Source organism: Ambystoma mexicanum, chromosome 2q (assembly GCF_040938575.1).
Source record: "Ambystoma mexicanum isolate Mex_15411 chromosome 2q, UKY_AmexF1_1, whole genome shotgun sequence".
NCBI classification, from domain to species: domain Eukaryota; kingdom Metazoa; phylum Chordata; class Amphibia; order Caudata; family Ambystomatidae; genus Ambystoma; species Ambystoma mexicanum.
The window spans coordinates 75,589,944-75,602,249 of NC_090924.1; the positions used below are offsets into that span (position 1 = coordinate 75,589,944).

General features: G+C 46.0%; 1 protein-coding gene across 2 annotated transcripts in view; it reads left to right on the forward strand.

Annotated features, from left to right (window-relative positions):
- DNAAF8 (dynein axonemal assembly factor 8) overlaps positions 1-12,306 on the forward strand; it is a 1,512,143-nt gene that overhangs the window by 965,482 nt on the left and 534,355 nt on the right. For both annotated transcript variants that reach the window (XM_069646874.1, XM_069646873.1), the window contains exons 16-17: positions 2,572-2,666; positions 10,494-10,648. In XM_069646874.1, the coding sequence (XP_069502975.1) occupies positions 2,572-2,666; positions 10,494-10,648 (250 nt within the window). The remainder of the gene's footprint in view (positions 1-2,571; positions 2,667-10,493; positions 10,649-12,306) is intronic.

Sequence of the window (12,306 nt, forward strand, 5' to 3'; positions counted from 1 at the left end):
CAGGTAATCCTGCCTCAATCCCAAGGGACCGTCCACCCAGGTGATCCTCAGTTGCTAGTCCGCCCCCAGGGTCGGGATCCAAAAGCGATGGCCCTTCCCTGGCAATCTGTTTGGAAGATCACCCGGGAGTGCAAAGTGAAAAACCATTAGGTTTTTCAAAGTGCTTAAAATTGAGGAGGGCAGCACAGCAAAGATGTAAACTCTGTGCCTTGTCCTTTTCCAGTCTTATGTGCACGTGAAAATGACCTGTTGTGGCAAATGGATGCATAAAAGCATTATGTCTTGCTTTTATGTCTAGATGTTCCACTCCACCCAGTAGAATATGACACCATAGTGAATTAAAGTATAAGGGAACATTGGTCTTTATTACAAAATAATAATGACCAGAAGACCCTATACAAGAATAGGAATATGAAGATCAATTTTGGTGAATGTAGTTATTCTGATAAGAATGGAGATCAAACATCATTTGGCCACTGTAAAAATGTTTGGATTTCTGTGCTTGGCCTGCAGACACTTAAATTAATTATCAAGCTCATCTTGTTCTCAAACATCTTTTTATATTGTGATTTTTGTAAATATTCCACATAAAGTAACCCAGCAATAAACCTGTTCTTGGGGTACATTGCGGAATTGTGTTCATTAGTCTGAAGAAGGTACTTGAAAGCCACCACCTGTAAAGGTGGCTTAAACATATTTTGACAGGAACATCCAAAGTATTATTCTGTGTTGCAATTTAGCCCTCAAAATGTTCATGTGGCAAACTACATGCTTGAGGAGAAACTGACCCGATTACAAATTAATTTGCTGTATACAAATGCAGCATAAGGAACACCAGTATAACATGTTCAGTCTTCAGACACATTGTGGAACCTTACCATACTGCTACACAACTATGATGTCTGGTCTATGCAGAAGTATCTATCCAAGGAGGAGAGAGAAAACAGACTGAACAAAGTAAGTGAAGTCTGGAAACATAGGCGGGGTTTCAAAATCCCATCGGAATGAATGGACACATAGGCTATGCATGTTATCTTTGAAATTGAAGATGTTCTCTGCCGGAATCACTTTCTGCAATTAATCTTCCCTCACAATCTTGTTGGCATTATGGTCCCATAATCAGGATAATTAAAATAGTTTAACAAGCTCAGTTTACCAAGTTCTTTTTGACAAACATAATCCAGGGTATCATGATACATCAATACTTTGATGATTCACGACCAGCCTGTGCAGTTGGAGATACTTGAATGTGAGGGGAGCCGGCCCGGTGTGAGTATTGAAACACTGTAAGCGTACATAAAGAGGTACAGCGTCTCCATATTTGTACCTCCCAATAGGTGGCCCTATTACTTTTTCCTTAGTGGTCTTTATTTCTGAATGCGTTAAAGTTATATTTATCATCATGCAGGAGGATCATGTCTTCAGGATCATGTCTTCATGACTGAAAATTGTATGGTTATTTTATGTCTATAGAATAATGTTACATAGCCCAGACCTGGTTCTCTTTGTTTGATCAAAACTGCGTGCACTGTAATGTGGTTGGATAGATACCCCTTATCACCAATAAAGATATGCTGTTTGCTTTACACATTGGTGAAGTCTGGAAACGCGTGGTGGCTAAGACTTATGTTGAAATTATTTAAAGGAGCTTGTTTTGCATCCAAGTTTATTTGAATACTTCCTGAGGAGATTAGTTTTGCATGAAACATTGCACGGGTCATGATTTATGGATCATGAATTTCGCAATGCTTTGATGTAAACAGAAAATAATGCTTTAAGTGGAAAGTAATAATTCAAGATCTCAAATCTTCCAGAGCTGAAGGAATAATGTATTGTGTGGATTTACCAGATAACATTTGCTTTTTTGATCCTGACCTACTGGATCAGGATTGGCAAAGCAGTCAACCATAATCTCCTTTCTAATCAAGATAGAGGTTTCTTTGACCTGAGAACCACTCTTCCTGGAGCACAGTTTGGGCATAACGTCCTATGGTGAAGTAACATAGTGAGGGAAATTAATGAACTAATTTGAAGATTATTAGATCTCGATCTTTGTTGACTATGCAGGTTCTCGCTGTTCTATCTTCATCTGCTCTCTCAGATGGGGCAACTGCCTTATAGTTACACCTTAAGGGGATGAAGTTTTGAATTTCGAGCAAGAACAGGCAGGGATTCTGGGGTTCACTTCCAGGTGCAATGATGCAGTGTGTTGATGTTAGTCTCAATTAAGGAAGTAAAAATCTTTTGATTCCTGTTATTTTAGGATTGTTTAAAATGGATGATAAACACAAGCAACAGATCTTAGTTACATTATTACAGGTAATTCTTTTCCTGAGATGTGGATTCATCCTTCAGACCTTCAACATTGCAACCATGTATTTTTTCCAGTTGGTCTCCAACGGGTGAAAGAATGCACACTTCTTTGACTAGCTCTTGAATCGGTAGTGTGGGATGTTTTTACTGGTGAACTACTATGTTATGTTCTAATGGTGCCTGTGATTGCCCTGCATACTAAATAGTAACTGTGTACATAGGAACTGATTTCATACAAATCCTGATTCTTTCCCATAGATCTCAGAGCCCATCCAGTTCTGATGGGGAAGAGGGCTTTCTAAAAGGCGTGGCTTTGTCCAGACCACCTGCAACTCTAATCTCTACCTCAAAAGGTAACTGATGTTGGAATAGGTTTTCCTGTGTTATTTTCAATGTTGTAGACACTTCAATTTCTAGAGCACTTGTTTAAATCAAGCCTAAATAACTAGTATTTCTGTCCTATGCTCTTAGGTGTCTCAAATTCTAGCAGCTACTTTGCTAAAAAATAAAGAACAGCTTTAGCATAGCAGCGGGCTTGCCAGAAAGACAAAGGTTTGAAAAGGAAAATTCTGTCCATTTTCTAGAGGTGGTCTTTTCAGTGGCAGCCCAGGCATTGAACGGGCATAGAGACAGGATTCTACCCAGAGTCCTGCCCATGAGTTCCTGAAGGAGGTAACACATTGAGGAGGTTTGGAGCTGTGTTTCTATTCATATCGCATATAGATGATGCCCCTGGAGAGGCAAAACAGTGCATGTTATGTGTAATCCCTGCATGGTCAAATAACTGCTGACGACAGATAATGCTTTCCCACCAAGCCTAACACGAGATCCTTTCAAAGAGGCCACGGATGGATTGACCATGCAGACTTCACATCATCCATGCTCTTCTAAGGCTATCCCTGCAGACACGGCTAGATTACATTTGTTGGGCACTGCAGGCAGAGTGTGACCTAGAACTGCACACAATGTACACACTCTGTGGGACCCCTGTAGAATTTCCCTTTCTAGTGCTTTTAACAAAATCTTTCGAATGGATTGTGTCCTCCAACGTATTCCTCTATGATATGTAATGTCCACAGCTGTGCCGCTTTGGAATTTGTTTCAGCAGCGGGCACCCTTGCGTCGATGGCGTTGGGTCGATGTCCCTAGAAGGCCTCCGTCGAGGGTGACGTCATTGGATGTTATAAGTAGGACGCTCAGCGCCGTAGCCTCAATTCCATTTTTTCCGCAAATGTGTTTGCTTCGAGAACTCAGGGCGCCTTGTGTCTTCAACTTCGTATTGTACAACTATGTCGTCTTCTTCCACTCTGACAACCCCGCGCTCTGGCTTCAAGAAATGTCAGGACTGCGGGTCCAAGATGTTCATCACCGAACCGCACCGTATCTGCTTGTGGTGCCTGGGCGAGGACCACGCCACGGACGAATGCTTGAAGTGCCAGACGTTGACTGCCAAGGCCTTGCAGGAGCGTAAGGGGAAATTAAAGGTAGGCCGTGTTTTCAAACTCCGTAAATCCAAATCGGCTGGTATGTCGATCAACGAGTCGAGGGAGTCTCTTTGTCGGAAGATGTCCGGCAGCTCTAGGTCCCGGAGTGGTTCGCGCCACTAGTCCTCTTCGTCAAGGCGGTCTCCGAAGTGGCGTCACCGTGCGCCTTCCCCGTCCTCGTCGGCTGACGGACACGCAAAAAGGGTGTCGTGTCCCACTAAGTCCTCTATCCCCGAGGAATAGGAGGCTTTTCGGGAGCAGATGTTGCAGATTTTTCAGTCTCACGGCACAGCCCCGTCAGCGCCTTCAGTTGAAGCCGGCGAGGGTCGGTCTCGGTCCGATACTCGTAGGCCCACGGGCTCGGGCTAGGGCATGCGGTTTGATAAACAATTGGTCGCCAGAGACGTGCCAGATCCAGGCCGCAGTCTTCATCGCCCTCGAAACCATCGAAGCCTGAGAAGCTGTCAAAGAAGGTATCGACAACCTTCGGCGCCATATCTATTGAAGGAGTCTGTCTGGTCTCTCCCTGGAGTCTGACCTTCAAGGCCTTCGAAATCTTCTGTGCTTTTGTCAATGCTGATACAGTCAGAGCCGTTGATGCCGTTGGCACCTGTTGGGCTGGATTTGCTGTCGGAAGCCCCTGTGGCTACAGGACCTCCTAGAAAGGCTCTTACTAAAACTGTGAAGCCTGTTTCAGATAAGAGGTGCACTCCACTCCCTAGGAAGGAGTTTTTCCAGTCTCTCCAGAACATTTTTGAGGAGGAGGATGATGGGGAGAGGTCTGATGGTGACGTTGAGCCTTTTGGTCTGCCTTATAGGTTGCCTAATGCTCCGGAATGTCTCATTGATGAGGATAGTAGGATTGAGCATTTGTGTCAGTCATTACATGATTCCAGTGGCCTCGACACCTTTCCTGAGGTTGAATTTGGGAAACCCGATCGAGGGAGCATGCAGAATCCTCCTATAGGAGGCTGATGTTGAGAGTTGCTGAGTACCTGGGTTGGTCCAGGACTCAGGTTGAGTATGATCAAGATGATTTTAGGGACATCTTGGATCAGGGTCCGTCCACTGACCCGGTGTTGCCACTATATGTGGCCTTACAGAAAAGGGTGGCTGCTACTTGGATTTCCCCAGAATCTATTCCGGCGGTTAACAGGTCTTTGTCAAAGAAATACCGCCCATCAAGTGGTGACCCTGTCTACTTATCCAGTTCAGTTTGATGGTTCAGGCGGCTACGGCCACCTCAAAGCAAGCAGTGTACACCTCCATACCTCCTGACAGGGACGATAAGCGCATGGATGGATAGGCGCGCAAGGTATTTGCTGCTGGGAGTATGGCCCTGAAATCGGCCAACTCCACCTGTGCCTTGGTGAAGTTTTCGCACACTTGCGGCTGAGCATATCCCAGAAGGGGAAGAAAGGGATGGCTTTATAGTTATTGTGCAGGATGGCAAGGATGCCATGTGTGAATCCCTTAAGTCTGGGTTGGACACAGCAAATTGTGTTGCGCGGTCCATGGCTACGAGCACTGTGATGCACAGATTTGCGTGGTTGCGGAAGTCCGGTTTTGCACCCAATGTGCAGGCCAGTCTTCTGAACATGCTCTTTGACAGGTCACATATTTTTGGCAGCAAGGCTGACGAGAGCATTGAAAAGTTGCAGACCTCCAAGGCGGCCGCCAAATCTTTGGGCGTGGCTGTCCGACAACCTCTGCCTTTTCATCCGAGGGGACAACAATGGAGGGGGTGGTTCCTTTAGCTATTATTCCTCATTTGGAAAGGCGAAGGGGATGACCAGTCAAAGGGGCCTCCATAGAGGCACTCATGGTGGATGAGGTATGGGAGCCAAAGCTGCTCCGGCAGCTGCCTCTTTGCCTTCTGGCGCTGCCACTGCCGTGTCTAAGCAGCTGTGAGGCTATGACTCATCGCAGGGCAGGCTGTCTCGAAGAATGGCGAGCCATTACTTCAGATGCGTGTGCTCTGAACACAATAACCCACGGTTACTGCCTCCCTTTTTTCCAACGGCCTCACAGCAATCCACAGGGGAAACACTATTTGAAGGTTCCGGATCCACTCCTTTTGCAGGAGTTTTTGACCCTGCTAGAGAAAGGTGCTATAGAACCGGTGCCTGTGGCGGAGTGGAACAAGAGTTGGTATTCCCCTTATTTTTTGATACCCAAGAAGGACGGAGGACTGAGACCCATCTTGGACTTACGTTATTTGAACAAGTTCCTCAGGAAGGACAAGTTCAAGATGGTCACTCTTTCTCAGATCCTTCAGGGCCTCCAGCTTCAGGATTGGTTGGTGTCATTGGACCTGTAGGATGCTTATTTTCATGTGCTGATTCATCTCAAGCACAGGAAATACCTCAGGTTCGCAGTTGGTGGATCACACCATCAGTTTCGGATCCTGCCGTTTGGGCTCACCTCCACCTGAGCATTTTCACTAAGCTCCTGGTTGTGGTTGCAACGCATCTCAGGAGAGGGGGATTCACGTCTACCCCTACCTGGATGATTGGCTGATCTAGGCGTGTTCTCCTGAACAAGCCTTGGATCATCTCAGCGTCACCTGCCATTCCCTTCACAAGCTGGGCTTCTCCCTCAACTTCAAGAAGTCGTATATGACACCATCCCAGCGGCTCCAGTATATAGGGGCAGTTTGGACACATCCTTGGGACTGTGCTCGCCACCCAAGGTGAGGGCTCATCATATTCTTCAGATGGTCACAAAGTTTCAGCATGCCCAGAGTCTTCCGGCTTTCGAATTCTTAAAGTTGCTCGGCCTCATGGCGTCCTGCATTTTTCTGGTGCCAAAGGCCCGGCCCGCTTGAGGATGAGATCCCTTCAGTGGGCTCTAAGGTCTCAATGGTCCCAGTTCTCAGGCAGGATGTCGGATCTCCTTCATGTTCCATTCTCGGTCTCACAGGCCCTTCTGTGGTGGGCCGACAAGGAGAATTTCATGAGAGGGGAGGCTTTTTGGCAACCATGACCGGATGTACCGGTGGTGACAGATGCTTCCGTGACAGGGTGTGGAGCTCACAGCGACGATCTGTCCATCATCGGTCATTGGTCTCCATTGGAGTCCAGACTTCACATCAATCCTTTGGAGCTGAGAGCCATCAAGCTGGCACCGAAGGCTTTCCTGCCATCTTTGCAGGGGAATAATTTCCTGATAATGATGGACAACATGGTGGCCATGCATTACCTCAACAAGAGAGGGGGTGTAGGGTCACTGCCTCTGTGCAGGGAGGCAATGCAGCTTGCTCTGGTTCTGTGCGATCAACGAGGGAATGTCCCTATCGGCGGTGCATCTAGCCGGCAAGGAGAACATGGAGGTGGACGCTCTGAGCAGGCAGAGCGCAGTCTCCCACAAGTGGGAGCTAGCCCAGAAAGTCCTTAAGGAGATCTTCACCCTTTGGGGAACCTCGCAGGTGGACCTGTTCACAACCGGGGCCAAACGGAAGTGCGAACGGTACTGCTCAAGGGAATTTCCTCCGAGAGGAGCTCTAGGAGACGTGTTCCTAGTGGAGTGGTTTTTTCCGCTACTGTACACCTTTCCTCTACTCCCCGTCATCCCTCAAGTTCTCAGGAGGTTGAGAAGGTTTGGAACCCGCATGATCCTCATTGCCCCGGATTGGACCAGGAGAGTGTGGTACCCGGACCTTCGAGACATGTCCATCTTTCCTCCAATGCGTCTGCCCCTCAGAGAGGATCTGCTCTCGAGGGAGGAAGGTCGGGTTCTCCATCCGGAGGTCAAGACTCTCAACCTTCACGCATGGTTTCTGAGAGGTTGAGATATAGAGATTGGGACCTTCCTGGGGACGTAATGGAGGTGTCGCTTTCGGTTCGACGGGCGGCAACAAAGTCCCTGTACCATTGTCATTGGCGTAGGTTTTGCGACTGGTGCAGATGAAGGCATGTGGATAAGTTTCAGTGCTCGATTCTGAAGGTTCTCTCTTTCTTGCTTTCCTTGGCCCACAGGGGTCTTCAGGTGGGCACTATTACAGGTTACTTGGCAGCGCAGTCTATATTTAAGCGCTCTTCAGAGGAATGCTCTTATTTTAAAATTCCAATGATCACTCAGTTTTTGAGAGGGATCACAAATGTGTTCCTGCCGTCGCCATTTCAGGTGCCGGTCTGGGACCTTAATTTGGTTTTGAAATTTGTGATGGGTGCTCCATTTGAGCCTTTGCACTCTTGCCCAGTCAGGCTTTTGACATTTAAAACTATTTCCTTGGTTGCAGTTACGTCTGCTAGAAGAGTGAGCAAGTTGCAGGCACTTTCTTCTAAGCCACCCTTTATTTTGTTCCACAGGACAGGGTCGCACTGAGAGTTTTTCTGTGCTTTTTACCTAAGGTTGTGTCAGAATTTCATTTGAATCAGAAGGTGGTACTCAACGCTTTCTATCCTCCTCCTCATCCTAGTAAGGATGAGGAACAGGTCCATAGGTTGGATCCTAGGAGAGCTTTGAGCTTTTATCTCTCCAGAATGGCCAAGCTCAGAGTGGACAACCAGATCTTTGTGGGATATACTGGACACCGTTTGGGACAGGCTGTTTCTAAGCAGATCCTGTCTAGGTGGATTATACTCACTATTTTGGAATGCTACAGCTTGGCTGGTAAGGACCCTCCTGAGGGTTTGTGTGCCCACTCCACCATTGACATCGCCACTTCGACAGCACTCCAGAGGGGTGTGCCGGTTAAAAATATCTGTGATGCTGAAACATGGTCTTCTATACACACGTTTGTTAATTATTACTCCCTGGATACGGCCCAGGCTCAGGATGGGGCCTTTGGTAAGGCAGTGCTGTACCTTGCCATTTGAATTGGGTATGTCTAAATTCTTTTCCCTCCTCCACTCTTCTTTACTGCTTTGGGAGTCTGTCATAGATGAGGAATTCGTTGGAGGACACAATCCATTCGAAGTACAAGTTACTTACCAACTGGTAACGTTCTTTCGACTGGATGTTCCTCCAACGTATTCCTCATCACCCTCCCAGCCTGTCCCTCTCAAGAATTACCCATGCCGTGGCAGCTTACGTCGTGCAAGGCTAAGTGCAGTCGACTGGGTACTCTGGACATGTGTGCCACACGTGAGGGGGGAAAAACATGAACTGAGGCTACGGGTACCGTGCGTCCTACTTATAACATCCAATGACGTTACCCTTGACTGAGGCCTTCGAGGGACATCGACCCGACGCCATTGATGCAAGGGCGCCCTCTACTGAAAAATGTTCCAAAGCAGCACAGCTGTGGACATTACATGTCATAGATGAGGAATACGTTGGAGGAACATCCAGTCGAAAGAACGTTACCGGTTTGGTAAGACATTGTTCTTCTTGAGCGTTGAAACACGATACAAAGGTAGAGGAACAAAACACATCAATTGTAGTTTGCAAACACACTTGCACACTAATGCTCTAAGTGACTTTGTTTCTGGCGTACTGACATTAGGGGATTACATTATGTATGCCGTTAATGTCAATGGCGTGCATGAGACTACACTTGGAGTCTTAATTAGCTAGTCAGTGTGATCTAAACTGTTTTGCAAATCATCACTCTGGTGGCATGTTGGCACCAGCTATAAATCTGCATTACATATAACATAACAAAGCAGAGCCAATATGAAGTTACATTTTTATTTTATAATATATGTCACTCACTGTAATTGTTATTTATTATCAATTGTGACATAGCGTATTTCACAGTGCCTTTTTACTTAATACCTAGCTTGGTGTGACATTTTGGGTGTCTTAAAAATACATTCCGCACAATGGCTATTGACACATAATCCACAGGCGAGAACCTCTATCAAAGCATAAGAGACATTCATCAGTGTCCTATAGTACAAAACGATCTCCAGACAACACGTCTCTTTGCCTTTTAAAACATTACTTTACTGAACGATTCGCTGTCATTCAGCTGACATTCTGAGCCATACACTGAGATATAATTTAGTAAAACTCAGTTAATTCCATTGCTCCAAGAAGGTAAACTGGGTAGATACGTGTTCAACTGAAAAGACCAAGCAAGAGACAAAAAACGGAATCTGTATAATTGTTTGAAAAAAAAAACGAATGGGAGATTTGTTAGAATTTCGGCTGTTTACGAGCATTTCGTACAGTGGAAAATGGCGAACAAGTCCCCCGTTCAGTGGCATTATAGGGAACAATGGCAGCAAGTGCTGCAGCAGTGTCCCCCACATCCTTTTTCACTATAATGCCAGCAGGGGCTGCAGGGGTATGCCCCGTACCCGTTGGAATAAAGTTATGGAAAAAAAGAAAAGAGGATCCAGCAGCGCCAGTTCCCATGCACGCAAGTGAAGGGAGGGAACCAGTGTTGCAGAGATGTAGGAGACGGCGGCACACTGCATGTGTGGCGCCCACAGGTAAGTAAATGGGTGTGGGGAAGTAGGTTGTCAGAAATGTCTGGGGGTGAGAAAACAAAGTTTTTTTTGGTAAAATAACTTTAGTTTTTTTCTCCTTCGGACATTTTCTATTCGATTAATTTATGCTAATCCACAAAACATACCTCACATTAGCCTCAATTTAACATTGACACCGAAACTATTTAGTTCAAAAGACAAAAATATCATCTTATGTTCTGGGCCCAAAAGAAGACCACCTCCCTCTGTCTAGGGTGGTGTTCTGAGTCAAGAGTCCTAATATTTAATGCTTCTCTATCTCTTCCAAAATGTCCAGGTGATATCTTCCTCTCAGTGTCACCAGCAGTGCCCCCTTCTGCTTACGGTGATGTGATTTCTACCTGTACTCGGCGAGGATTTGTGTTGCAGGGTGTCAGGAGGCTGCGGATTTCCACAAAACGTGCCAACATGCTCAGTATGTCTGCCAGTCAGGTAGGTATTAATGATGTGTGTTTGGGTTTGGGACAGCCAGAAAAAGTGCAGACTGAAGCCATATTTTAGCCCATAATCCAAGAAATGTTAAGTTTGGATTGGATTTAGGTTTCACTCTAGACGGCCATCGCCTGGAAAGGGATGTGATTTCTTTGATATGCCTACACAGCTCTTATCATAATAGATAATTTTCCCTGTGTAGTGTCTTTATCTGTTTTAAACATCTCCGTCTCCAACCTGGGACCATGTAGCCTTCATTTGCATTCGCATTGTAATTGGAGGTGGATGAAAGGGGGTTGTTGCTACTTACATCTCCTTGCAATGTTCAGCTACACCAGTGTGATGTACCTTTAACCATGGAGTATGTGTTGCACTGGACATCCCAGGCCAACAATTCCTTTTTGCAAACGCCCCCTGCTTGAGACAGCAGAATGTTTTGTTATTGTTATTGGTTTCAGAGAGTAACATACGTTTGAATTGTATTCTGGCCTTTCACATCAGGGAGTGTCAGCTCGCCATTTTAGAATTTTGGACCTGAGATTTCACCTTGTACGGATGTTGCCCCCCATTCACTTCATACCCTCCAGTGTGCCTTCTTCCTCACTCTCTTCCTTCTCTCGATGCACTCCTGCTGACAGAAGTTTGATAAACTTTGCAAATAGTTGTCAAAGAGCTGCTAGCATGGTTTGAGATGAGAAGGGGCAGGTACCTACTTTGTCGTAACAAACGAGGCCCATTTTGAATGAGAGGTTTCTCTCTTGCACTTGGACAGTTCAGGGTGCTGAGCTGCCCTTCTTGAAGCCTCGTCAATCGCAGGATTGGCTAGTATAACTAGACTTTCAGGATACCTACGTTTCCATGCAGATCCATGCCAAATAGAGGGAGTACGTATGGTTTTTGGTTGGGAACACTCATCAGATCAGGGCCCTGCTCTTTGCACTGTCCTGTTCTCTGGGGTCTTTGCCAAACTGTTAGCTGTGGTGGATGCACGTCTTAGGAGAGACAAGTCCACTGCCTGGGCATTTGGCTCATTTGATCCCACACGCCAGATATGCTCTTGGGCCAGTTAGAGCCATTAAGATAGCTGAGCAGAGCGTGGCGGAACATCAAGGAGGGGAGAGATAAGAGCGAGACGGAGATAGACTATGTCATCGAGCTAGCATGCTTGTTCATGCTGCTTTGAATTTGCCACCACGTTATCACAGTTCTACATAATGCCTTAGCATTTCTGTTGTATGAATATAGACCCTTGTACCGTAAGACCTTCGCCTCAAGTTGTCTGTTTATCCCTTGGCACATGGCACTTTTTCTTGGCATACCTTGAGCATGCTATCAGTTGCCTTGATAGAATGAAAACACATATATAGTAAACGGTGACAGTTCATGTATCGAGGCTCTAAATAGTCATGTGCTAATGAGAGCATATATTATATAACTGCATTCCAGATAACACTGTTTTTTTGTAATGTTGTAATGCCCAACATCTGTTGACATTTTAAAGTCTGTGATGCACATAAAGAAAGATGTTTTTGTTATTGCTTAGTTGTGTCGGTGCTGTCTTGCCCTTCTATTCAAAGCGGGAGAGAGAGACCTGCATAGAACTATTAACAATTAATTATTTTCTAGGCATATCAGTGTACATGAGGCACCTTGCTACT